This window comes from Pelodiscus sinensis, chromosome 1 (genome assembly GCF_049634645.1).
Source record: "Pelodiscus sinensis isolate JC-2024 chromosome 1, ASM4963464v1, whole genome shotgun sequence".
NCBI classification, from domain to species: Eukaryota; Metazoa; Chordata; order Testudines; family Trionychidae; genus Pelodiscus; species Pelodiscus sinensis.
This window is the reverse complement of record NC_134711.1, coordinates 138775623-138803398: the sequence shown is the minus strand read 5'-3', so window position 1 is coordinate 138803398 and position 27776 is coordinate 138775623. Positions and strand designations below refer to the sequence as shown.

Sequence of the window (27776 nt, the reverse complement as noted above, 5' to 3'; positions counted from 1 at the left end):
CCCCGCACTAGCTGCTTCCCCCCAGCAGACCAGGGACACGCCAAGCTAGCGCCCCCCCCCCCCCCCCAGCAGCAGACCAGGGAGATGCGGAGCGGCTTTTCTCAGCAGACACCTCAGCTTGAGAATAAAGGACTGAGGGAAGTGAGGTGTGGGAGAATAAAACTGAGCTCTGGAGAAATGTTTGGCTAGAGTTTCCCCTACAATATGTACCAGTTCCGACTTACATACGAATTCAACTTAAGAACAAACCTACAGTCCCTATCTTGTATGTAACCCGGGGACTGCCTGTATACAGCAAAGAATTCACAGCAGTTAATAAAATTATTGCCCAGTGTAACAACACTAAATTAGCAGGGGAAGCCAGTAAGCATCACTGAGTGGTGACAGATTCTGGGTTTAGAACAGCTAGGAATTATTCCACAATGTTTCATGGCCAGGAGTTACTGCCACAGAGTTTTCATAGGTAATATGACACAATGTTTCAAGCCTTTTACTCTGCCTGAAGTTCTTTGAAAATGCTACAACACTCTGACCAAACCAGTATCTCAACAAGGTTTAAAAAACCAAACCAAAACACACAGACACCCCCAAACCAAAGGACAGTTTAGTGCAGCCCTAAACCAGAGACACCACAAGAAGCCCTTTCACAGAGGGAATGGCCACTCAGCTTTGGTCACTGACGCTCCTGGAAGGCAGCTCTTTCCTTAGACCATTACGTTCAGGGCTGTAGGAAAATTTGTGACCTTGCACAGGGACCCCTCACACCCGCTACGCACATTTGAAACAACCACACCAAAATTGCAGCTTGAACAAACTGTGACCTCAACATTTGACCCAAAGCACAGGCTAGAGGCCTTTGTCTTAAATAGTGACAGCCTTGTTCCTGTAGATGGCACCAGAGCAGGGCTGATAGCCCACAGGCTCTTCAACAAAGGCCAAAGCAGTTTTAGCTCCCTCCAGTGCTGCCAAAGAACTGCTCGTTGTCACAGAACCAGGGCTATTACTGGTGTTGACATCTGAGCAGAGCTGTGAACTGTGCTTCCTCCCTGCTTTGCCTGCCCTTCAGAGCTTTTCCTGACGCCCTGGAGCGCTGGCTTTGTTCTTTGCAGAGATAAGCAATGGGACTGCGGGAGCAGAGGACCCTGCATCAGGATTCCTAGCTTAGCCCAGGAATTGACCAGGGTTTGTGCCTGTGCTCTGCTGGGGCTGCTGACTTGGCCCTCAGAGCAGCTGATCAGCAGAGGGCTGCCAGAATGTGCTCCCAGGCCTGTGATAGCAGTGGGACCGCACTCAAGTGCAGCTCTGCTTTGGCCTCCACACAGCCTGCTGCCTGAGCACAGCCTAGGGCAGGGAATGTGGTAGGCGTGCCTAGTGCTGCCAGCAGCGTCACTGGTGCACAGGGACCACAGAGGACCTGGCCTGCATAGGCGCCATAGACTCAGGTAAACTAAGAATGTGTCCCTGAGGTGAATGATCAGCGGTGTCACATTTGAGGGCCAGGAAGAAATCAGACTGGTCTTTGGGCTTGATACAAGGGAGGCAGGGTGAAACTGAATGGCTTGTGATACACAGGTGCTAAGATTACATGATCTCAATATCTGTATTTATTTTAACTTGGGGACAATCAAACAAACAAAACGTTGGGGGTGAAAGCCTGCAAAGCAAGCTGGAAGATGGTAACGCCACTTTGTGACAGTTTAAAATTTGTTTTTGTTCCATCTTGGCTCTGGCTCGCCCATGTACTTCAACAGTGACCAGCAATCTCAGGCCCCGAAATTCATTCCCAACAAAGTACCTTGCCATAAAATGCTTCAACAAAAAGTCATTTAGTCAATAATGTACTGCCTAGCATGAGCCAAAAATCCAACAAACGCGTATGTTCGATCACACACTTTCCATTGCCATAACAAAGCTGCCCTCTCAGCCACAGAGCACATACTCAGATGGCCTGAGTTCTGTGACCCCATTGGGGTGCAGGCAGGGTCACCATTTTCCTACCTGTGCCAAACTGAACATCCTTGTCCTGCCCCTGCCCCACCCTTCTCTGAGGCCCTGTCCCTGCTCATGCCACCCGTTGCTCACTCTCCTCACCCTCACTCACTGTTCATTGTCACTGGGCTGGCTCAGGGTTGGCATGCAGGACATGAGGGCTTTGGTGTGTGTGTTGGGGGGGGGGGGGAGGTACAAGCTCCAGACTGTGGCCGGAAATGAGGAGTTTGGGAGGGGGCTCCAGGCTGAGACAGTGGGTTGGGATGAGAGAGGTGGGTGAGGGCTCTGGCTGCGGAGGGTGGGCTCTAGGGTAGGCTACAGATGTGAGGTTTGGGGTACAGAATGGGGCTCTCGGCTGAGGGAGGTGGAGCTGAGGGTATTAGAGTTTGGGAGGGGGCTCCAGGCTGAGGGAGGAGGTTGGGTGTGAGAGGGGGAATGGGCTCTGGGCTGGGAGTGTGGGTTCAGTGGAGGGGGCCAGAAATGAAGGGTTCAGGGTGGAGGGGTGTCAGGAATTAGAGGGTTGGAATTAGCAGGGTAAGGGCTCTGGCTGGAGGGATGGGGTCATGGGCTTGGAGTGTAGGAGGATGCTCCAGGCTGGGTTCAAGGGGTTCAGAGGGCAGGAGGGGAAATGGGTGGGGCAGGGAATTGGAGCCTGAGTGTGAGGACTCCATCTGGAGGAGCTCTGAGGTAGGGCTGGAGATGAGAGGAGGGGGAGCCAGGGGCTTTGGAGGGCAGGGGGTTGAGGCATGGGAGGGGGTGCAGGGTGCAAGCCAATGGGAGCTGCAGGGGTGTAACCAGAAAACCAGATACCTGGCAACTCAAGGTGATGTCTGGGACCCCTGGAACCTGCTTTGCCCCCTAACCATTCAGCTGGTCTGGTCTCTCACACTAGTCTGCTGGTGGTTCAGTCGGCTGCTCCAGGTTGTTATCACTCAACATGACAGCAGGTGGCACCATACACCCAGCTGAGCTGCCTGAGTGCTTTTCCTAAGCAGAGATCACAGCCCATTTCCCAGCTCCCCAGCCTTGCACCCATGCTGGAGTATAAAGCCAGTATTATACTGGCTTCACTGCACAGGGATTTGTACAATGCAAGCTCATTAATATAGTTCACTTTCCCCACAGTGCATTCCTTGCACTAGTTTACAGGGCTGTTTATATCCACCAGAGCTACATTCTTTCTGTTGGGAGGAAAACCTGCTTTTCAGCATTATAACACCTTAGAGAGTATTTGCATATATATTTCACAATTATATTAATGATCACAGCTTTCATTTAATCACTCACATGCGATTCCTTGGTGACCCAGAATGGACATACCAGAATTAGGACATTCCTGTAACCACCTCACCAGAATGCATTAATAGGTTTTTTTCATCTCACACAAACCCATTTAATAATGCTTTTCCCATGAGACCGGTAAGTTAGTCAGTTTTTAGTGCTTTTACTTGTGCTATCTTTATTTTGTATAATTCTAGTTTTTTAATCAAAATATGATACTGTGCCAAGTCAAATGCCTTAAAGAAGTCTACAGATATTTCATCAGTACTATTACTTTTGTTACCTAAGCTTGAATCTCCTCAACATGTATTGTTAAAACAAAAAACAGGAGTGTGTAACACTTTAAAGACTAACAAGATGGTTTATTAGGTGATGAGCTTTCGTGGGTCAGACCCACTTCCTCAAATCAAATTGTAGAAGAAAATTGGCACAACCATATATACCAAAGGATACGAAAGTGCTACATAGTCCTGTTTTTTATTTCGGCTACACCAGACTAACACGGCTACATATCTATTACTATTCTACATGTATTGTTAGTTTGACAGGATCTATTTTCTATAAACCCATGTTAATGGGTATTACTTATATTAACCTCCGCTCATTCTTTATTAAATATTGCGTCAGCCACTCCATTGCTTTGCCCAGGGTTAAGGTCACAAACAGAGGAGAACAAAGATGAATTCTTCAGGAACATTAACACCCGGTAGAGGGGAAGTTTAAAAGCATTTGGCTGTTATCTGGATGACTATTTTTTCTAGGCTTTGGCTGCGTCTAAACTGGCCAGTTTTTCCGGAAAAATCAGCCGCTTTTCTGGAAAAACTTGCTAGCTGTCTACACTGGCCGCTTGAATTTCTGCAAAAGCACTGACTTCCTACTGTAAGAAATCAGTGCTTCTTGCGGAAATACTATTCTGCTCCCCATTCAGGAAAAAGTCCCTTTTGCGCAAAGCTTTTGCACAAAAGGGCCAGTGTAGACAGCTCAGATTTGTTTTCCACAAAAAAGCCCTAATTGCGAAAATGGCGATCGGGGCTTTTTTGCGGAAAAGCGCGTCTAGATTGGCACGGACGCTTTTCCGCAAAAAGTGCTTTTGCAGAAAAGCGTCCGTGCCAATCTAGACGCTCTGTTCCGCAAATGCTTTTAATGGAAAACTTTTCTGTTAAAAGCATTTCAGGAAAATCATGCCAGTCTAGACGCAGCCAAGATGTATAAGAAGACTGAATGGACAACGTGGTGAGTAATAGACTTTAAGGGACAGAAGGGACCATTACCATATCTAGTCTGACCTGCACATTAGAGGCCATTACATTTTATTCACTTACCTCTGTATTGAACCCAATAACTGTGTCTGACTAAACCAGATCTTCCAGCAAAGGATCCAGTCTTGATTTGAAGATATCAAGAGTCAGAGAAGCCACATCTGCCCTTGGTACTTTGTTCCAATTTTTTTATTTCTAGTTTCAATGTTGCCATCCATTGGTTTTTTATTATGTCTTTCTTTGTTAGATTAAAGGGCTGTTTAATATCCTGTATTTTATCTCCATGAAGGTGCCTATATACTGTAATCAAGTCACCATTCAATCTTCTTTTTGATTGATCTCTTTTCCTGTCTAAATGGCACCTCACAATCAATTTCTGTCATAATTTTCTTCAGCTTTGAGAAATTAGCACCAAGTATATATGTTATTGGTGAGGACTGTCCTGTGTTTGTTCATATTGAATTACTCATATCATGATCACTGCACCCTAGGCAACCTCCAATTTTCGACTCAGGGATTAATTCCTCTTTAGTTGCCATAATGATGTATAAAATGAGGTGGACCCTGCGCTGCATGCAATACCTTATGAATTAGAGCAGTGGTCTCCAACCTTTTTACACCCAAGATCACTTTTTAAGTCTCAGAACAGGCAAAGATCTACCGGCCCGCCCTCTCTATTCTCTTGTCCATCACTTGCTATCCCCAGCCCTTATACATGCTGTTAAACAGTTTATTTTTAAATTATGCAATATATAAAATGAAAATCACATGTTTATAGTTATGAAATAAATGGTCTGTTTTTAATTCATGCTATTTAAATGTCAAATGAAGCATTTACAATTATACATTTTGTTCTCTGCTATTTTGTAAATCTAAAATCAAGTATTGATAATTATATATTTTTCTTCCAATAACAAAGTCTCAGTGTGACACCTGTGACTGAACGGTATCTGCCAGTGTCTTGAAGTCTGGGTGATAGTCTGAGATTGCTAGTCGTATACAGTCCATCAGATGGGCATCTGTGATCCTGCGCTCAGCCTGGGAAGCTTGCTCCAGCACAGCTGGAGCTAGACGCAGCCTCCCTGGGCTGAGCGCAGGGCATCCGGGCTGGAGGGAAGAGAAGTAGCTGCCCAGCCAGCTGGCCATGGCGCTCAGCCGGGGTGCACCAAGCTCCACCTGGGCAGGCGCAGAGGAGAAGCCGCCAATCAGCTGGAGTGTGGGGCAGCCTCTTTCAGCTGAAAGCCAGTCAGCTGGCTGGGGTGTTTCAGCCCTCCAGACCTCCCAGCTCCCACCATTCCTTGCAGCTAGTCACCTGTGTTGTTGATCAGTGAGTAGCTGCTCCTCAAATGAGGAAATCTAATGTAAATGTACTGCGCAGGCACGCAGTTCAGAGAGGGCTCAAGAGCTACTCTTAGAGCCCCTGAGATCTACCGGTAGATCGCGATCTACTGGTTGGTGACCACAGCATTAGAGCATCAGCTATTAACTTTTAGAAATTCTAATGGATGTTTTACTACTGGTTGCCTGAAAACTCCAGCATGTGTCTCACAAATTGAAGTCCCCATATCACACTTTTTCTTTCCATTCATACAGACAGGTATTCTCTGATTTGAGTTGATCTGTAACAGATCCCCACCAGTGTTCTCTTCTCAGGGTTTGTCTGTTAGCACATTGAACCATGTGGCTGTGTCTAGATTGGCAAAATCTTGCCGCCTGTCTACACTGGCCACGAGTATTTGCGCAAGAACACTGACGTTCTACTGTATGAAATCAGTGCTTCTTGCACAAACACTCTGGCGCTCCCGCTCAGGGATAAGTCCTCTTGCGCAAGTGTTCTTGCGCAAGAGGCCAGTGTAGACAGGTAACAACTTGCGCAAGAAAGCCCAATCGCGAAAATGGCCATCGGAGCTTTCTTGCGCAAGAGAGCGTCTACACCGGCACGGATTCTTTTGCGCAAAGGCACATAGCAGTGTAGACGCTCTCTTACTCAAATACACTAACGCAAAAACTCTTGCGTTTAGAGTATTTGCGCTAAATTTTGCCAGCCTAAACGTAGCCTATGTGTTCAAGATTCTGCAGCTCTGAATGATCAATAATTCTAAAAGTAAAACTAATATAGTGTGCAACCCCCCCCCATTATCATTCCCGCTCTCTATCCTTCCTTGATCATTTGTAACTAACATTTTAAACATTCTAAGCACACAAATCACTCTCACGTTTCAGTAATAGCAATTATATATCCAATTTTTTTCATCAGTGAAAATTCCCAAGTCCTCTTGTTGGGTACATAGAATCATAGAACCATAGAACTGGAAGAGACCTCAGAAGGTCATCAAGTCCAGCCCTCTGCTCTAGGCAGGACCAATTCCAACTAAATCAACCCGGCCAGGGCTTTGTCAAGCCGAGTCTTAAACACCTCTAGGGATGGGGACTCCACTACTTCCCTAGGTAACCCATTCCAGTGCTTCACCACCCTCCTAGTGAAATAGTTTTTCCTAATATCCAACCTGGACCTCTCCCACCACAACTTGAGACCGTTGCTCCTTGTTCTGCCATCTGTCACTACTGAGAACAGCCTCTCTCCATCCTCTTTGGAACCTCCCTTCAGGAAGTTGAAGGCTGCTATCAAATCCCCCCTCACTCTTGCTTCTGCAGACTAAACAGACCCAAGTCCCTCAGCCTCTCCTCATAGACACACAACATTGAAAGCAATTGAAAAAATGTCTTCTCTTCACATTCCTTGTTACTTTGGTTCAATTTTACATGACATTGAGTTTGAATTGTATGTGGCTCCATAGTACCTTGCTATTGGATTGTTCCTGGCTACTCCAGCAAGTGTCTAACTAAGATTAGCTCCCCTACGCATGAGATGCAGGCTGTGCCATTTCCCCACTAGAGCACTGACCAGTGTTGTACCCAACCTAAACCTTTAGTAGCATGCCTGCTGTTCAGTCAATGGTTCACCTCCAATATTTTCTCCCTTCTCTCACTCTCAGGACCAGAAGAATCTCCACTTCATCCTCCAAGATCTCTCATCTCTTCTGCTGTGTAGTTCCATGTGAAGCCATTTCATTGATTAGAATTATGTAATAGGTTATAATTGTGATAATGCAAGAAATTGCCCTGCCTATCCTGGCCAAGCCTTACTGAATTATGTTTTGGATTGGCAGCTCTCCTGGTCTGGATGGACCAGATGCCATTTGCTGCAGTGGCATCCAGTCTGAGCAAAATGGCAACCCTAATTACGTTTCAGTCCCATAGGCACTCATTGTTTTACAGTGCAAAGGTTTATGCACTCTTGTGGGATTGTTGGTAACATGTCTGGGAGAAATGACTAATGTAAATATTGGGAAGTGTTACAAGATTCAAAAAAACTCTTTTAAACAATGGGCAAGGACAAGAATGAATTGTTGAGTAGGGAAACACAAATGCCCACCTTCACACCTGATCTTTTGAAGCTTCCTAGTGCTGAGGGGCCTCTGCCTACTCCCAGGATCAAAAGGCCCAAATGAGCAATGCACAGATTTACGGGAGTGGTGGTTCTGAACCAAAGTAGATATGAACTATAGCCACTGAAAAATCCTCAGTAGAGTTTGAAGAGCTCTGGTAAGCTTGTTAGCACACATGTAGCACACTTGTTAGCACACATGTCCTTTTATTATTTTAATAGGTTTTCTCTGTAATGCTTTTACCTTATAAATAAATGTGCTTGCTTAGAAAGTGGGGTGTGGTAACTTGACTGTAGCAATTACACTGTTTACCATATATGAGGAGAAAAGCAAAGCAAACCTGCTTAGAAAAATTTGGCCCTGCTAGGAAAATCACGGAGGCAGAGAACTGTGCAGCCTGGAAATATCCCAGTCAAGAGGGAGAGAAGTTATGGCTGGGGAGCTGAAAGTCTAATCGTGGGTGCCTTTGGCAGGCTATAGAAAGGGAATGCAGGGGCAGTTGTCCTGAACTGTGACAATAATAATGGAGACTTGCCAGAGAACCTCATAATACATCCAATCTTAGAATCACAGGGTGGAGTCAAGTCCAACACTCTGCCCAAAGCAGGACCAATCCTAACTAAATCATCCCAGCCAGGGCTTTGTCAAGCCAGGACTTAAAAACCTTGAGGGATGGTTTTTAACGCAATTACACATTGGACCCAGAGAGGCGGCACTCTCTTGTACAGTCTTGCTGAATTCTCTGTCTATTGCTTTCTTAATACGGAGTCTCTGTCGCAGGCTGGTTGAAGAATTTCTCTTGGTAGCTGCTTACTTCCTACCATAAGGATACCCATTAAGTGTGTCCCCTGTTTTGATCCTCCAGAAACAGTTCCTCAGTAGCTTACTCCCTGAAGGACTGATAGCAATTCAATTCTTCTAACCAGGTCAATTGGCTTCTCATTCTGTTTCCTTTCTTAGTCACAAATCATTTCATTTCTTCAGTTTTTATGCATTCTCCATTGTCTTACTGCAAACCTTTCTCTTGTGGTATCCATGGCAAGGATTTCTGAATTGGATTGTCCAAGAAGTGTCAATTTTCTCAGCTGCTGCTCACTATTGAAACTTGTACTTCCAGTCCATGTATCTTCTCTTACAGCATAGCTCCCACCTGGCATGTCCTACACCAGCTCTCTTGTCTATCTTCCAGCAGAACGGAAAACAGCATTGAAAAGGGCAGGTGACAACAGGTGAGTGCAGAACTATATGTAAACAGAAGGATGATCCATAATGTCGATGAAAATTCCATTTGCAACTCCTAACCAAAGGTTCCCTTGACAATTGATTTATATACAAAGTCGTCCTGCACAGAGACTGTCAGGACAACTGGACAGGACAACATTCCCTGCTCGGTGGTCCAGCAAGGGCAGCCGCTCTAGATTCTTGCTGCCAGCCATCAACTCTCTTGGTTGCAGACAAGCATCTTTCTCCCTTTTAACCAGGGATTTCCCAGGCTGAACAGTTCAATGTATACACTGTGTATTCCCTAGCCAAGCAGACTGCCTCAGTCGGCCTGCTTTGCTTTTCTCCTCTGAGGCTATACCTCGTATAATTGCCCAGTTATACGGTACCATGAGGCTTCTCCAAAGCACACACATTTATTCTTAAAGTGAAAGCATGACAGAAGAAACCTTTATAAACAATAATTGAACATACACATATACCAATGAGCTCATTACAGATCATTCCAGCAAAATCATGTGACGAGCCCTTCAAACACCATCAAAGTGTTTTTGTGTGTGGGGTTTAAGTTCATAATCACTTTGGCTCAGAACAAGCACCATCATGAACTGGAGAGACTTCTTTGGACAGCTGAACTTCTGATCTTGTCCTCAAGTAACAGCTGACAAAAGGCAAAGTTTCAAAAGGCTGAGTTCTTCAATAACTGGAGGGGGGATATTTGCATACATCTCCCCTTACAGACTTCCTGGGAAAGGAAGGACATAATTGTGGCGTGGTGTGTAACATCTCTAGGGGAGAAACATAACTCATAACCCCTGGGAAGTATATGAGCTTCAGAGGACTATTTGAAATTATGTCCTTTTTTAACAGAATGAACTCCTAAAATGCTTAAACATTATTCAATAAGGCTTATCCATGCTATTGCGGGAAACTATCATACCTGTTACACCCTTCTGCAGTGAAGTGCCTGCCCCACTCTGGCCAGAAGGGGCTAAAGTTAGAGGGAGCATGCACAGAGCCTTGGACAATCAAGAAGAGTCTTTTAAGAAGCCAATCAGAGGGCAGTTTGCTGGGGCAGCCCTGTATATAAAGAGCAGCTCAACAGAGCAGAGGGCAGTTGGGTGCTAAGCAGGAAAGGTGCGGGACTTGCTTGCAGGTGGACACACCATAGCGGGAGCAGTGCTGGGCAGGCTCAAGGGAACAACTCCAGACTAACACCAGTGATGACAGAAACTAGGGTTTCCTGCTTGGTAACTGAATCACGACTGGAATTGGTAAATCGTTCTGTGCAGCCTGCTCCCACCGAAGGGAGAGCGCTCTGCCACGCAGCACACGCGAGACCAGTTTCTTAGGGTGGGATGGGTTCCTGAGGCAGAGTCCTCCTATCCCATCCTAGGCAAGGGAGCGTGTGCTTGCTGTTGTCCTGCCGCCACATTTCAATGTGTGTGTTTGCAAGGAGATGGGAATGAATTCTCAGGTTAGGTGTGCCTGATAGACAAGTTGCTGCCAGGGATGTGGCAGGCTCAGAAATCACCCCGTGAGTAGGGCTATAGGGACTCCCATTGCCACTAGTAGAGAAGTACGTGGTGAGCACGTGGGCTGGGAGGGGTGACAAATTGCGGAGTAACAAGGCTCCATCAGGGGCCTTGCTTAGAATGGAAGCTCAGCAAAGCAGGGCCCATGTTGACTTTGTTATTTTAAAAACAGAGCCTAGCCCTTTGGACCACACTCAAAATACCAAGCGCGGTCCCTGGAGGGTGGCGTGGCCCCACCGTGTTCCCACTCATGGTGGCAGCCTGATCGAGGGGTGGAAGCCCCAATACCTGCCCTCAGAGTCCAGCAGACGCCGCAGCAGTGCCGGCTCAGGGCTGCCTACAGAAGATTTCCTCTCAGCAGTGCCCTCCACCTCCCACACCAGCCCAATTAAACCCCACACAGCTGTAGAAAAGGGCACGACTGTCCCATTTAATGAGTCCTTGTTTCCAACACAAACACAGACACACACGTCATCACACCACAGATGCGCAGCAAAGCAAAGTGCATGGAGGGGGCGGGGGGGCAGGAGCCAGTGGCCCTTTCCCTGCCCCCAAGGAGAGAAGAAGCTCTCAGTACCTTGCGCAGGAACCACGTGAGTGTTCAGTGAGCACAGAGGGCAGAGAGAGTCCAGCATTCGGTCCAGTTGGCACCAATGTTTGAGAGAGGCACAGCTCCCACTCTACCTCTGAGCAGCACAAGGGGTACAGGGGGAGACAGGTCAAGTATACCAGGATGGGACGGAGGCAGTGGACCTGGGAGGTCCCCAGGAGATAGGTCCCAGGCAATGCTATAATAAGGTTGGCTCCTTCCTATCTGACCCCAGTTAGAGCCAAGTGGAGGGAGGGAACACAGAGGTGGGGAGAGGGAAGGGACCCTATGTGAGGGCTCTCAGCTCTAGCTAACTGTTCTCATTTTCAGCATGTCCTTTTTGGGTAAGTTCCCCACCTCCACCCACATGAGGAGGGATTAGATGACAGAGTTTTGATGGTGGCTCCCTGTCGTCTCTCCCAGCCACAGTTCAGACACCCCTGCTCTCTGCCTTGCCAGGAGGGGGCAGGGCCTCTCGAATTATCTGATAGAGGCATCAGTTGGGAGGTCAGGACTGGACTCCTCCGCTTCCTCATTCAGGGCCGGCTCACTGTTTGAGGGAGGTGTGAAAGCAGGAGACTTTCTGAAAGAGAACAAAGGGCAGGGGTCATGTGGGCACCACAGTGGGGGGGGGAGCCGAGCTATTATAACTGGCACCCTCTGGGGTGCTTTGGGGGCCAGAGGGACTCCTCAGGTAGTGGAAGGGGTGCAGTTAACACAGGCGGCATTAGTTGGGTGCCATAGGTCACCACTGACATGGCAGGGGAGTCAGATGGAGCCTACGTAAGTGCTGGGGACGGCAATGGGGGCTTTGCTCAGAACAATGCCCTGGTAGCACCCAGCAGAGCTCATTCCAGCAGTGCCCAGCCCAGAGCTGCACGGACTTCATTCTCCCACAGGCCCGCAGAAAGTCCCAGCAGATCGGTGATACTGTTCCAGGTTCTCTTTAGACAGTAACATCACCTGTCAAAGCTGACACCTGAGCACGATTCATCTTCCATAGGCACATGGCACCAAATTCAACTCCTGCCAGGAGTCTGCAAGGCGGTTACAGCTGATCACTCAGAGTGCAAACCAGGTGTGACTGCCAGCCCAGCCCCCACCCATCCATTCACTAGCGCCCACTCCTCTCCCAGTGCTGGGAGGGCTTGGAGCACCTAGTTTGTGTGGGAGTGGAACAAACCTCCCCCCTTCCGCTCCAAGTACAAGGCACATTCCTTTGACTTTGCCTTCTCTAAGGCAAGATACAGAACAACATATCAATTCAGAACAACGTGCTCCCACCCCCCGTACACCCAAGCATGGTGCGTGCCCATTTCCCTCCCTGGGGGAGGAGGAGCAAGCAAACCGCCTGTGACAAACCCTCCCAGAGCTGCAGGAACCCTGGAACTCACCGGTCTCCAGATTGGGTGATGAGCCGGCGGCAGGTCTCCATCTGCACATCCAGCCCACGCTTCATGCTGCACATTTCCATGTATTCGTGCAGGTGCCGGTTCATGTCATTCTTTGCTGTTGCAAGTTCCAGCTACACAAAGGGGAGCAATGGGGCACTGAAACAGCTGGCCTGTTCCCATGCCACATGGAGACACTGCACACTCCCTCCAGCCCCTCCCACTAGGGGACAATGCCCAGCTTCACCAACCAGTCACAGGGGACATCTACAATGATCAACTCTCTCATCCCTCCTGGGGGTCACCATCTATCCTTAGATCCCCCATCTCCTTACCCAACCCCCATCTTCACCACTATGTCCTTGGCCCACCTCTATCTGGTCGATGGTTTCCTGATATTCCTTCTCGCGGCTCTTGAAGAGGGACTCCGTGTCCTTAATCACTTTCTCCAGACAGTCATCCTGCTGCTGCGGGAGAAGAGGGGGCCATGATGTTTGGAAACAGGGCAGTCACCAGACACCAAAAAACCAGAGGGAGAGATCCGAGAAGGAGAGACAGCACCAGAAGGAGTGAGGAAAGGGTAGGGAACAGAGACACGGGGGGGGGGGGGTCCCCAACTCACACCGATCCCATTTCACAAACCACAACTATAGCATGACCCCATGTCTGCTTGTAGAGCTACATTTATAGACCCTTGATCGGCCAGGGTGCTCTCATCTAGCAGCAGGGAAGGGATGTGAGCTTAAGGCCTGGGACCATGGGCAGTGTGAAGTTTTGTCCAGCAAAAGCACAGCATTGCAGATTATGGCAGACACACAACAGCTCTCCTGAGATGCCAAAACTGTTAACCCACCAGGGTCAAGGCATGCAACTGGAGTGCTGGCTACGTAGGGGCCTCAGCCAGTTGGATTTTCAGGCCTCATCTTTAAGCAGTGAAGAATGGGTTTCCTTTCCACTCAAGGGACTGAATCCTGAGTCTTGCTGGCTGGTTGAAGGGACACAATGAGGGGCTGCTGGAGCACAGAGCAGCTAGAGATGGTACCTTCCCAGCTGGGTCAGACTCTTCTATGCTTAATGGCTTTGGCAAGCAGCAGAGAAAAGGCCTTAGGCCAGTCTGAAAAGGAGATCCGGGTGCATTCTACAGGGGCAGGATGGTGCATCTAACTGGAAGGGGTAGGCCGTGAAGGGCCTAGCCAGGGGTGTTTTGAATAATCTGCCTTTGAATAAGAATTTCATGGGTGACAAGAATGTCTGGCAGCAGGGAACTGTCCAATCCCACGTGGGGAGTTGTGTAGGAATTAGCATAAATAGGGTTGAGGGACCCATGTTGTACAGGGGAGGGGGGGAGCTGGAGATGGGGTATGACTGGAGCATGAAGCTATGTTACCTCCCCCTGCACCTCTGCAGCAGCAATGGCATATCCAGAGAAATCCTCCCAGAGCAACAACGTTTCCTCCGTCTCCTCCCACGTAAGGCTGTCAGTGTCATCCTCAAAATCATACTCCCTCCTGCGGACAAGGAAAATGCATGTCAGCACAGAGAGGGGCACTCTCCCAGCAGGAAGCACTACAAAGGTGAGGCCTGAATGTTAATGGGGAGTAGGGGGGTGGTGGCTCCCAATCTTGGCCCAGGAAGGTGCTGCCATGGACACAGCAGGGCCCGTGGCTGTGGGGTTTCAGCTACTCCACTGCCAGCCTCTCCCAACAGTGGGAAGAGCTGTAGGGAACAGGGCAGGAGCGCTGGCTGTGACAGACCTCATAGCAACTCCAACCCCTGCCTGTCTCAGCAGGTGGGGGGCACTGTAAGGCCTGGGCGGCACTCACAGCTGGTTCAGCATCCTCTGCATCTCCTCATTGATGCTCATGGCTGTGGTCTCTTCATCTTCCTCCTCCACAGGCTTTTTGGAGGCATCGCTCTCAGACAGTGAAGTGTCCTCGTCACTGATGAGCTTCCGCTCCCGCTTCCGCCCCGCTGTGGCTGGGACCTTAATGGGAGACAAGTGCAGAGACTACAGAAACAAGGCCGGGTCCGAGGTCCAGGGGGGGTTGTTGAGAGGAGATGGAGGGAAAGGAATGGCACAGGGGGAGAGGGAGAGTTGAAAGAGAGAAGGAAGAAGAGAGCGAGAGAGGGGCTCATTATGACCAGGTTAAAGATGGTGCAATGGCTAAAATGTGATCTTAGAATACTTAAAAATTAAAAGCTATGCAACTACGGGTGAAATCTGTGACCCTGATGAGAAGGTGGTGGTTTAACAAAGAACTCAACCCTCCCCCGGAGCAAGGGAAAGAGAAAGGTAGAGAGAGGAAAAGGAGAAAGTCTAGGTGAAATAGGTCAGTATTCACAGTCAAACCTTAGCTTACAGAAAGTGTCTAAACAGTTCATTTTCTTAACTGTATGAAACTAACCAGCTGCTTCTGTAGGGGCAGGGAGAGAGAGTGAGACAGGGACAGATTGAGCGAGATTGAGAGAGAGATTGAGAGAGAGAGAGAGAGGGGGGGACAGGGACAGAGAGAAAGGCAGAGACAGAGAGAAGGGAGGGGTGGAGAGAGAAGGGGTTAGAGACGGACACATTGCACCATGTCTCCCTCTTCTGCACCTGATCCCCTATTGTTCAGGAGTCCCAGGGCCCAATGTCCCTGGGTCACCGGTTAGGTGGGCACTCCTAATGCCTCGAGTAATGTTGAGCTCTCAGCCTCCTCTTGCCTGCTGCTCCCCACCCCACTGCACGCAGCTCAATGGGGAGAGCAGGTGAACCCCTGGAACAAGGCTCATGGTGCCCGAGCTCCTCTGCAGGAGTGCTTTGGGCTCTCCCCTGAGTGGGAAGCCCCTTCCCCAGGGCTGGCTGTTTCACCCCAGCAGCAGCAGGCGCATCTCACCTGAAACATTTTGATCATGTCCTCGCAGTTGCGCTGCTGCGCCACGTCACACAGTTTGGCTGTGATGTCGATGCGCCGGCAGATATCCATATCCACTTTCATGGCCTTCTCTTGGATCTTGGTATCCAGCTCCGTGAGGTTCTGACCCAGTGAGAACAAGCCCAGCCCAGGGTGGCAAGGGGACAGAGGAAAAGGGACAGTTAGCACATGGAGCCCTGGCTCTGGCACAGCGTCCTGGCAGAATGTGGTGTGAGGGAGATCACAGGCCCTGTCAGGGCCCTGCTGAGGGAGCTCCCCCATGCACTCAGGTGGGGCACTGCTGCATCTCCCTGCAGACGTTCCCTTTGGCATCGCTATGAGGAAAGGCACAGCGGGCTGAGGGTGTGCACGGGGCAGATGGGGAAACTCACATTGCTCATCAATCCCTTGAAGACGACCAACTCTGCCTTCAGCTGCTTCACCTTCATGGCCAGCTCCTCCTGGCATGCTTCAGCTTCCTGGGCCTCCTGAGCATGGGGGGAAACGCTGGAATAAGTGCCAGGGAAATGAGGCTGGAGCGCAAGTTGAGGGGGAGGGTGGGAAGGGCCCCTCACCTCATGCAGCTCGGCCACTTGGTCCTGCAGCTGGACACGCACAGTGTACTCCTCTTCCCACCTAGAGACACAAACATGCCAGTCACCCCCTGCCTCCTCCATAGCACCCTTCCCTGGGGAGGGCAGGGCTGGCAGCTGCAGGTTGCCTTCCTCACCACTGACCTGTGCATGAGACCAGGGCTTTGCTCTAGCCATGCAAGGAGTGCTGGGAGTAGGAGGGAGGGATTTGCTTGGGAATTTGCTGCCCTTCCTTTCTGGACAGCTACAGCTGTTAGATGCCTTCTGTCATGCCTTCTGACCATGAGCCGCTCCCTGCCACAGATGCTACTGATCTCACTCAGAAGTCACCAACCACCTGTCATTTCACAGTGTGCGTGGGGGTGAGGGGGGTGCTCAGGACACCCACCACAAGCTGTACCGAGCAGCTGAAACACGGTCCCCCAGGACCAGATTAGCCTGATTGGCAGATCTAGCCCATTGTCCTCTGTCCCTTCCCCCACCCCCGCTCAGCAGACTGGCCTCTTGCCTGGGCTACATGGGGTTTTGCTCTACTGGCAGTAACAGGCACTGGGCTGTACTGGGCCCGAGAGGCTGAAACAGTCTGTGCTGTGCTCCTGTTGCCTTTGTATCTAGGTCTGCTCAGTAATTACACTGGGCCAGTGAAGGGTGAAGCTCTGCAAAGGCACCACTGCCGAGGGCTGGACCGTGTGGTGACACGCTGTGCAGTGCTACAATCCCATGTTGCACAGTGTGCTGAGGAGCACTGCACTATTTTATGCTGGGTTGCATTGGTTACTCGGGGGTTCCGTTACACCAGGTTGCACAACATGGCACCTGGGCTACAAAGGGCAGTTGTGTCCTGGCTATGTTGGGTTTGACTGGTTGCTCGGTGCTGAGGCTGGTTTGTGTGGCAATAGAATGCTGTATTAAGCTGTATTGCACTGCGGCACGCTGGCCATGCTGCAGCTATGGCACGATGACTGGCAGTTTTATGCTGGTTGTGTTGTGCTGTAATGGGCTACAATACTCCAAGCTGTTTTTCATCACCGTGTATTGTGCCATTCTGTGCTCTATTGCATTGCATGGTGCATTTTTGTTTTGCAATACATTGAGCCATGTTTTGTTATGTTCTGCTGGGCTGTATTTCAATTTGCTAATTAACTGTATCCCCCCAGGTATAACTCATATGGGTGGGTCGCATTCTGCATTGGCCCCTGCTTGATTGTGCTGCACAGAGCAGCACTAGGCCGGGTTGCTATTCCACCTCCAGATACTCTTGGGGAGTGGAATTTTCTCATTGGGGGGACGCTCAACAGAGGTGCCAGCCAACTCTTGCAATTTTATTGTGCTGCTTGCAATTTCTGGTGTTTTTCTTAAAGCCACAGCCCCTTGGTTGTATAACTGCATGAGACGCTCTGCTTTCAGTGCCAGCAAAGCACATTTCTAGTGCTGATGGCTGGGCAGAACAGTCTGAAAAGTATGAATCTTAAAAGCTCAGAAACCAGACAGCAAATAAACAAAACCCCCCCACCCTCTTCATTATCTCCTGATGTCTGGTGCCTGACTCATAACGTTGGAACACTTCAGGTTGGCAATACTGCTCACTCGGTTAGAAAATGTCGGGCCCTAAAACTGCATGCTAGCTTTTGAGATACCTCAGACCACTCTCCTAACCAGGCAGGCAGCCCATTCTCCAGCTGCAGGATAAGGGGCCATGAGGGTTCCTCCTACCTTGATGGGGAGCACACAGGCAGGCTGGATGTACCTCACGGATCAAACTAGATTTCTGTTTCTGAGCAAAAAACGTGTTTCCCTGCCACCGAATACTTCCAAATCTTTCTTTGGTATCTCTTCTCCCTCCAGAGCCCCCTCCTAGCAGTGTTCTCTCCGTCTTCCCATTGCTCCCTTGCCTCTCTAGCCCTGTCTATATGAGGAAAATGACGTATCACTGAACTGCCTGTAAGCCGTGATCCCACAGCACCATTCCGGAAAACGGGTTAAGTACTTGTTAGAACAGACAGCGATTTCAACACTAGGTCATAAAAAGACAGCGATACTTAGGGGAAGCAACACTCCTGTGAGCCTTTTCCATCCTTCACCCCCCTGCATACTCTTCCCCGGCTCCCTCACTCTCTCCATTGCTCTCCTTCGCTCAGCTACTCCATCATTCCCATCTGCAATGCACCACTCCTAAGAATAACCTCCCTGAGCCACTTCCCTCATAGCCCAGAACAGCAAGAGGCTCCAGTCAGCATCCTGGATACTCCCGCTGACTATGAGCAAAGCTCCCTGCTGTAACCTCTTCTCACCACCTCAAATCCCCACAGGGAGCCAAGAGCCTCCCTTGTATGCAATGCAATACACACCTCGCTCCAGCACTGCAACGTCAGGTAACCTGCCAGAGGTTCAGAGAAAGCAAGGGGAGGACGACAGAAGGCCTTGGAGACTCGCTGCCCCATAAGGCCACTCACTAGGCAACTCAGGTCAGCATTTCCAATCATCCCCTCCCAGGCCAAGGAAAGACCCAGCCCCCTTCCCCTCCCCAGCCTCATGGTACCATGAGGAAAGCAACATGAAACCATCTATCTGTCTAAAAATCTGTTTCCACCATCAAAATGCCTTAATTATCACCACATGGTTATTGTACAGTGTCATTAGCAGGAAGAGTTACAGTTGTGTGGGAGCTCTAGACTGTATTTCCAACCTTAACATGCTTGGGTGACACTTTTACGTTAGTGAAACTGGATTTCCAGTTTCTAATACTGTACAAGGCTTGGAGAGCATCTCCTCTGTGGTGCCGTGTATGCCGAATTAGTGATGTAGACACTTTACCTTAACCACATCTTAGCCTAGCCTGTGTCTGGGGATGTGTGTATGTACATGGGGGAAGGGAAGAAGAGAGCAGACCTGACTGGGTTCCCACCCGCCTGACCCTTCTCAATCAGCACATGTTCCTTCCCCCTACAATCATTCACTCATTTAATTCTACCCGCCCCAAATGTGGCTCCCGCCCACCCAATTTCTTGTTGCCACATCTCCTCCTGTCACACTCCCGCTCCCCTGCAAGCTCTGTTCTGCTCCACAGCCCTGCACATTTGGAGAGAGACTTTTCTCATCCCTCGGGTGGTGGCTTCAGCAGCAGCTGGCCAAGCTGCAGATATTCAGCCTCCTGCCTTTCCAGAATTCTAGTTTCAATCTCACAACTTAAATGATTCAAAATCCAGGAAATACGACGTCAGTGCGCCTAAAGCACAACTGTAGCCTATCAGTGCCAGGATGGCAATGGGAACAAGGAATATCCTGGGTTCGCAGCATGGAAGGTTAGGCAGCTCAACTCTAATTGCAGGAGGATGAGCGGGCCCCAGGACTGTGGTGTGCACCTGCAACCTTCACTCCAGGGCCTTCCACTTTGGCATGTGAACTCCCCCTGTTTTGGAGAAAGCGAGGGGCCATGACTGAAGGGAAATTTTACAGTAGGGAATGGGGATGTCTTCTTGGACACCCCTTGCCACTCCTCAGGCACGAGCTCACACCTCCTCTTAGCTGCCAGCAGCGCTAGAAATCCAGTGAGAGGAAGAAAGCCAGTAGTGGAGAGCCCTTGAGGAAGTCAGCTATGAGCTAGAGACTGCATAGGGTGTGGTGGGAATCCCCAGAACCCAAGCCTCATAGGAAGGATCTCTTCACGCCTCTTACCCCCAGGATCAGGAAGTGGGGAATCTCAGAGGGTCCTCCCTTGGTGTGGGAGAACTGTTTGGGAAAGGGGAGCCCCCCCCCAACATCCTTCTCCTCTCTATCAGGGCCATAGGAGGTTCCCAGCTGCAGATCTCAGAAGGTTCGTAATGTGGAAAAGGGGTTGTGGGGCTCCTCTTTTTCCCATTCCTGCTATTCCTGGCAAAACAATGTAAAAATGTGTTACACTAAGCACAGCACTGGCCCCCAGGCCTGCAGCATCTCTAACCCATCTCCTCCCAAGGTACCCACTGAATTGCCTGCACAATGTCTCTCCCCACTAGGGTGAATATGGGACCCTTCCAAAGCCTCCTAAGTTCATCAGCATCAAACCAGCTACAACAGACTTGAACTGTGAACTAGCCAACACATGCTGGTTAGACTCCTGAGGAGCATAAATAGTTCTTGGATTTGGAAGCTGCCAGTCACAGAGATTAAAGTCTAGATCCTCAAAGGTAGTGATACACTTAACTCCCACTGAGACTTATGGGCCCGAGTGACTTGGCTAAGGAAACTCAGAAGGGCCGTAGCAAAGCTCAGAACTGAACACTGGGTTTCCTGCTCTCCCTTCTGCGCTTCAGGGGTGGGCTGGCTCTCCACGAGACCTCAGAAAGGTGGACAGCTCCAGACTCTTGATCAAAGTGACTGCCAGTCTGTGGAGGGGCTTCAAGATCAGAAGCCAGGTCTCCTGGGTCCTACTCTCCATTCCCTTAACTATAAAACCATTTTGTTTATACCTGCAATTTGTGCATCCTCCATTACCACAGCTCTCACACGGACATTCCAGCCTGTGCGACTGCAGCCCTAGGAGGGGCATACCCTTTTCAAAGGGATGAGTGGCTGATACTTGAGCTTACTATATTAGAGACCTGGGTTCTACTAGCTCTGATCGCAATGACACTGGGCAGCCTCCCTGTTACCTGCTCTCCAACAAGGGGCTGCCGGCCCCTAGGAAAGGCTCTAAGCCTGTGCTGCTTAACGATACTATGTATGAAATGCACTGACAGTAGCAGGCCACAGAAGAGGAGACATACTCCTGAGCATCTGTTTCCTAGTCTGGTGCTCCTTCCCCTGAGTATCAGTCTCCTCCCTCTCCTGTTCCACACACAGCTCACAGCACTTCAGTTTCCTGCTCCACAGAGTTAAAAAGAAAGCCTAACTATTTGGCTCTTGGCAACTGACAACTAGTGGTTAACAGGGGCAGTTCAGAGCAATATGTTTATGTGGATACTGCCCATCATTTTTTCAATTGATTAAAGAATGCCCCAAAAGCATCACAAGCAAGAGCTTTTTTTTTTTTTTTTTTTTTTTTAATTCACAAGTCATTTGGCTGTGGGGGAGGAGGGGAAGAGATTAATATTCCTACAGTCCTTTTAAAGGATATTAAGTATAGACTAATTGACTAATCAAATAGTCCATGAATTTTGCATGGACCATTCGATTAGTCAATAGGGCACCTCAGCCTTTGAGTGTAGCAACAGCGCTAGAGCTGTTGTTACACTTCAAAGGTAAAAGCGCTGCATGGAGCCCAGGGTCAGCTGGGGACTCCCTCACTGATCACAAACTCTGTGCAACGCTGCTCTTTGAAACACCGTGAGGAGCCCGACGCTGGGCTCCCTGTGGCGTTTCAAAGTGGCAGCACCACACAGAGCCCGGAGTCAGTGGGGAAATCCCCAGCTAATCCTGGGCTTCATGTGGCGCTGCCGCTTTGAAATGCTGCATGCAGCCTGGGGCCACCCCAGCTGGCCCCTGGCTGCATGTGGTGCTTCAAAGCGGCAGCGCTGCATGGAGCCTGGGGTCTGGCCCCAGGCTTCAAGCAGCACTGCCACTTTGAAGTACCCTCTCTTCTCCCCCCATTGCTGCCTCTTTCTGATAGAGGCAGCAAAGGGGGGGGGGAGTGACTAGTCGACTAGCCTGTCGACAATCCAATAAGCATTGGCTTATCGGATAATTGACTAGTCCTTCACATCCCTAGTCCTTTAGCCAAGTTACTCCAAGTTTGCATCCAATTCTCCTATGCCCTGAACTAAAACCAGCTTGTTTTCAGGCTGATCTTATTAAAGAGGTAGATTTTAGAGCAGTTTAAAACTTGGTTTTAAATAGAAATGTCGTTGCCACTTTGTAAAGTAAGGACTTCCCAATAATATTAAAAGGCTCCCCGAGAACTCTGTGCACAAGCCAACCACTCGCTCTAGGGGGGCAGGAGGAATGTTTCCCTGGGACAGGTTATCCCATCACTGCCTTCTGCAGGGTTTCCTGCACCTGCCTCAGAGACAGCTGGTGCTAGATCACGGACTAGATATGCTACAGGACTATGTTCTGATATGAGGTTTGGGGAGAAAGGATAGGGAGAAATGGGGTAAAGTGGACAGTTTGTCACGTGTGGTCCCTTGTCTTTGACACTGAATTGCCATGGTCTTGGGCTCTTTGTCGTCACCTTTAAACTGCCTCTCCTCTCTGACTCCTCCTCAGCCCATCTCCCTGCTCCCCATTGCCCTTGCAAGCCCAATCTCCTTACCTGCGGTATCATCTCTCACACAGTTGCTAACTCTGTTTTTTTTCTTAAAGCCCCAGCTCCTGGAGTCATTCAGAAGCTTCCATTAAAGCAACAAAAAGTTTCAGCCCCTCATCGCTGGAGTTAAAAGCTGGAGAATGTGGCCTAAATGCACCATGGAGCTAAACAAAAGGAGCCCAGCTTTGATCATTTTTCAAGTTTTCATGATCTATTTCTTGATCTCATGAATGTGGGGACCGGATTCGTGACTCTGGGGGCTTGAGTGTGCAATCTACACCCCCCTTCTCCCTTTGCCACCTCACTGCCCAGACTCTCCCACCTGTGCCAGGAGTCCCTTGCCCACCGCCTCTGGGCACTGCCCTGCAAGTCTCCCCGTCAGCGGCAACCTTGCCTCTGCGCGATCTCCCCGCGCATCCCTGGCTCCCAGGTGTCCCGACCTGCCCCCGCCCTTGCCCGGGACTCTCCCTGCGCCTCTCACCTGCGTTTGTACTCGTCGCGCTCCCGCTTCACCTTGGCCAGCACATTGTAGAGGGCCCGGATCTCCGGGGTGATGGTGTCGATCTGGACGCCTACCCCGTCGGGGTGAACCCACGAGAGCCCGGGCCCCTGCACCAGGGTGGTCTCGGGCCCCGGGCCCAGCCGCCGGGCTTGCGAGAAGGACCAGATGGTGCCGGGCATGAAGCGGGAGGAGGCTGAGAAGGGGCCGGCGGCGGCGGGCTGGGACGAAGGGGCGAAGGGCAGCCCGGGGTGGCAGCTGGGGGAGCCCACCCCCCTGGAGGGGGCGCTGAGCCCGGCCGGCCGGGCGCTGCCCAGGGCCAGGCCCAGCGGGCGGATGGGGCTGACGACGCTGGTCTGCACAGCCTGGTCCCGGCGCGGGACGCCCCGCGAGCGGCCGCCCCCCTCCTCCAGCGCCTGCTGCAGCTGCTTCTCCAGCTGCCGGTTCCTGCGCTCCAGCTCGTGCACCTTGGCCAGGAAGCAGCGGAAGCGCAGGTTGAGGGTCTTCAGCACGCTGATGTTGGAGCCCAGGTCGTTGCGCAGGGCCATGGCGGCGGGGGGCGCCGCGAACGGGGGCGCCGCGGGAGCGGGGCCCAGCTCGCCGCCGAAGAAGTCCCCCAGGGGCGGCGGCTCCGGCTCGGCCAGGCCCTGCTGCTCCTGCTGCAGCAGGAAGAGGTTGGGGCCGAACAGCGGGTTCATGGCGGCGGCGAGCCCGGCCGGAGAGAGGGGCCGGGGGCCAATCAGGGCTGCCGCGGCCAGGCGAGCGCAGGGAGGGGGCTGCGCAGGGAGCGGGGGGCGGGCTGCGCTGCGGAGGGGCGGGGAGCGGGACTGCAGCAGCAGCAGCGGCGCTGCGGGCCGGGCTGGCACCGTACGTGGAAGTCGGAGACGGGAGGGGAGGCGAGGAGAGGGGAGGGCCACAACATTTTGGCACGTGAGGCAGGGAGCTCAAATGACGCCCCATGATGCCCCCTCGCTTGGGCCAACACTTTGAAAGGTCTCAGTGCTGCCTGTTCTACTCCTCACATGGGGCTGCTCTGCTACCTACGTCTGCACCATCAGCAGACACAATTTTCTACACTCTGGGTCCTAGTGGCTTCCCCCACCCCCCACAGTCTGGCACCTGAGGCCGCCCCCTCAGTTTGCCTCACGGTAAGGCCAGCACTGGGAGGGGAGCGCAAAACCGGGCAGCAGAGTGGGGAGATGGACCTCTTCTCCTTGGGGTGCTTCATGCACAGTGCCCTGCTCGAGACAGGCCTGTCCTCTTCCTTGCACAGGGGCTCTTCAGCCCCTCAGGGCTCGGGCAGATCTAGCCTAGCTTATATTCCAGGATCAGAGGAACAGGGTGGCTGTGTCCAGCTTTGACACTGGCTGGCTGGGTGACCTTTGGAAAGTCACTTAATCCATGCCTCAGTTTCCCCAGTTGCAAACTAGGGCTTCAGTCACTAATGACATGATCACAGGCTATCCCCCCCCCCCAAAGGACCCCATCTCACACAGTGCACCACTTGGACTGTGTTCATTAAATGAGCCAGATAATAGATTTACTCCATGTCATTATACAGACACAGGCCTCATTCACTACATGCTAGGGATGTAAAATCCCACTCAATCAGTTAAATGGTTAATCAGGATCCCACTGGTGGGGAGCTGTTCCAGCCAGTTGGGACCCACTGCACCCTACCCCGGCTCAGCCAGAATAGAGCACCCCCAGCTTGTGGCACAGGGGACTTGGCTGTGCTGAAGCAGCCCCTCAGTTACTGGTAAGGGTGATGCTTACTGGTTAGATCCTGATTACATGCTGTTCAAACCCTTTTCTTAGGGCAAAAATTATTTATTTCCTCATAGTTTTTTTTGCAGCACTTATCACTACAGTATCTAAATGATTCACCAACTTTATCTTTACAAGGCCCTGTCGGATGAAGGGGTTTGCAGATAGGGGACTAAGACACAGAATTTTAAGTGCCAGATTTGAGATACTTAGGGACTGATTTTTCAGAGTACTTAAAAGTCGGGCACTTCTGCAAATGAGTCCCAGGACATGAGGAGCACACAATTAGCAACCACCTGGGAAAAGTCTGATTACTATGACTTACTCAGTAGCACACAGAAGCTAGACTAGAACTCCCCAAGGTAGTGTTCAGCTGCCTTAAGTTACCATGAGACCAACCTCTCTCTTCTTGCAGTCCTTCACCTTTGTGTCACACCTATTTTCTGAAACAAATGAAATGGGGTTCTGCAGACAGTCTCCTTCACCACACAGAACAGAAACAAGTTATTCAGCAGATGCATCTGACACAGTGGGTCTTTGCCCACAAAAGCATATGCCCAAATAAATCTGTTAGTCTGCTACAGGACTCATTGTTTTTGCAGATACAGACTTACTTGGATACTTGTCTCATGGAACAGGTCCATCATATACACTAAATAAGGCAGTGAATCCACATAATAGTATGTGATCACATAATTACAAGACTGTACCATAATGCATGTGCTTAAAGAGCAGGGTTAAAGTCATACAGACAGTCTTAAATATGGCACTTTCTAACATGTATTCTTGGCTCTGCAGCCTTAAAAATATTCTTTTATCAGCTGCTTCTGTTGACTACTTGCTCATTAATTTGTCAGTTTGCTACAAAATTTTTTTTTTTTTGCAGTCTCAAGCTTTGACATCTTTAGCATTATTACCACAGAACAGAAGGTATCTCGCAACATCCGCTGTGGTGAAGTCTTAGCCAAGGAAATCACATGCATCCCTGTACGGTCGCAGCTGGCCCCTGAAAATGACACAAATCCACACCCTCATGCCAGGCAGAACAAGTACAATTAAGAGAGCAGGGTAGCAGCTGTGGACTATGAAGGACCAGGGAAAACCTACAAGGTGGGAGACCTGGTGAAGTAGGGCTGGAAGAGTTTATCAGTCTCTACAGTCCCTCTTGGATAAAGGGGAATTTCTCAGGAAACCAGGAGAGGGGCTAGCCTGTAAGAGCGAAGGTCAGTGCCAGGAGGCTGAAAAGGGCTGCAGCTTAGGAAGCCAGCGAAACGAATATCATCCCTAATAGATAGACCAACTTGACTTTATAGCATAAAGCAGCACTTAGACATTTAAGCTGAATTCTTTAATGCCGTGGTACTGAATTCACAAGGGCAAGTCTGTATGATGTAAAAAGAGGATCAGGAACCAAACAAGCAAGCCAAGGCTTGAGCAGAACCCCGCCCTTGCACCATGTGGGCCTGACTGCAGCTAGGGACCTACGGCAGGAAGGCCTGCAGAGAAGAAGTTCCAGCAGGGACTCGACCAAATTACCAGTGCTGAGGGGTGTATTATGCTGGGGAATGGGTCAGGTCTCAGAGGAAGGTCCCAGAGGGCCCCCCCGCTTAGGGCACTCACAGGATGATCCAACATGGAAAACTGGTTTGTCTAAGGCAGTGCTTCCCAACATTTTTTATATCACGAACCAGCAAACCCATTCACAAACTTTTGGTGGACTGGTAACATGTTATTTGCATATTCATTATGCAGATAATGAATATGCAAATAATGTTACTTAGAGGTCATCAAGTTCAGCTCCCTGCCCAAGGCAGGACCAATCACAACTAAATCAACTTAGCCAGGGCTTTGTCAAGCCGAGACTTTCTTGTCCACCAACCCACTCACCCGGTTTTGTCACTGCACATCCCTCTGCCTCCAATCCCAGAACCCTCTGACCCCATCCAGCCAAGCCTGGTATTCTGTGACTCTATCATTAAACCTGCCAAACCCATCATCTGATATCCCTTATATCCCACTAACGGTAACCCCATTACCTCACAAGTCTGCCTTGCCAAACCTGTCACCCCAGTGCCCACCATCTCCCACTTCCCAGAAACCCCTGCTGCCAACTTCCTTTGGTCAAGCAGCTCTGTCTTGCCTGGAGCCCGTCCTGCCGTCATTACCATTCTTGGTGCGCTGTGTCCCAGCAATCCCTGACCAACAGACAACCTCCCATTTCCCTGGCTCCCATACCCTTCCTCCACTCCCAGATCCTGCCCCCACTACCCCTGGTGCCCCTCGCTCCACAAACCCCGACCGCCCGTTCTGCCAAACCCTGATCCTGCCCCACTGACCCTGCAACTGCCTGTTGCACAAGCTCGGAGGCCCCCAACCCTGCTCAGACTCCCTCAGATCTGCTGCCCCCTGAAACAGGAGCATGAACTGCACTGCACCTGGCTCCATAGCCACTGACCTATTGCAACCTACCCCCTCTTGCCCTCTGACCTGTAACCCCTGACCTCCCTCAGCCCCAACCATGCCCCTTGCTCCTCAGTGCCTAACACCCTTTAACCTCCGACTCCTACAGCCCATGCCATCAACCTCTTGCCCCACGACCCCACCACACCCTCACCCAATACCCCTTTGGCCCCACCCTCACTCCCCAGAGTGAGGCTGCCCCCTCCAGGAAGCATGGCTGTTACTGCTGCATGGGCAGAGGGAGCGGCTGTTGGCAGTGCACCCCCTCCTTCCCCAAGCACGTGTTGTGCCACCATGGGTAGAGGCAGATGGGGGGGAGAAGACAGCAGAGCCCCTGCTGGGCCACCACCTTACTCGGATGAGAGAGAGGGGAGGGAGGCGGCTCCTACTCTGCCTCTTCCTGCTGCCACCTCAGCACTGCTGGGCAAAATCAGCTGCCAGAGCTGAAGCTGGCTGCTGTGCGGCGGTGAGCCACAACAAACAGCCGGCTTCAGCTCTGGCAGCCACTGTGGCCCAGCAGCGCAGCCTTGGTCTATGGCCTGGCAGCTGGGAACCCCTAGTCTAAGGCTCAGTATGTGGGGAAGGGGAGGAAGAAACTTTAGATATTGATGGATTTTATTTCATCA

General features: G+C 50.7%; 1 protein-coding gene across 8 annotated transcripts; it reads right to left on the bottom strand.

Moving 5' to 3' along the window:
• Positions 1 to 11138: 11138 nt before the first annotated feature.
• IFFO1 (intermediate filament family orphan 1) lies at positions 11139 to 23731 on the bottom strand. 8 transcript variants are annotated; one of them, XM_075904195.1, is made up of 10 exons: positions 22906 to 23731; positions 16184 to 16244; positions 16001 to 16096; positions 15591 to 15731; positions 14538 to 14722; positions 14102 to 14222; positions 13086 to 13178; positions 12718 to 12848; positions 12287 to 12360; positions 11139 to 11906 (listed from the first exon to the last, which is right to left on the bottom strand). In XM_075904195.1, exons 1-10 carry the CDS (start codon positions 23619 to 23621, stop codon positions 11860 to 11862), a joined length of 1665 nt encoding a protein of 554 aa, XP_075760310.1. In that variant the 5' UTR covers positions 23622 to 23731; the 3' UTR covers positions 11139 to 11859. The 8 variants fall into 8 exon arrangements, with proteins under 8 accessions (XP_075760310.1, XP_014429590.2, XP_006124228.2 ...); XM_014574104.3 differs by having other exon boundaries at positions 14538 to 14698; positions 22906 to 23727; XM_006124166.3 differs by having other exon boundaries at positions 13086 to 13181; positions 22906 to 23726.
• Positions 23732 to 27776: the final 4045 nt, after the last annotated feature.

Coding starts and splice junctions, on each gene's coding strand:
- IFFO1 (XM_006124166.3), bottom strand. CDS start 23,621: ATGAACCCGCTGTTCGGCCCCAACCTCTTCCTGCTGCAGCAGGAGCAG. Junction 12,361..12,717: donor ATCACCCAATCTGGAGACCG/GTGAGTTCCAGG, acceptor ACCGCCTTGCAG/ACTCCTGGCAGGAGTTGAAT. Junction 11,907..12,286: donor TCAGGTGTCAGCTTTGACAG/GTGATGTTACTG, acceptor GTTCTCTTTCAG/AAAGTCTCCTGCTTTCACAC.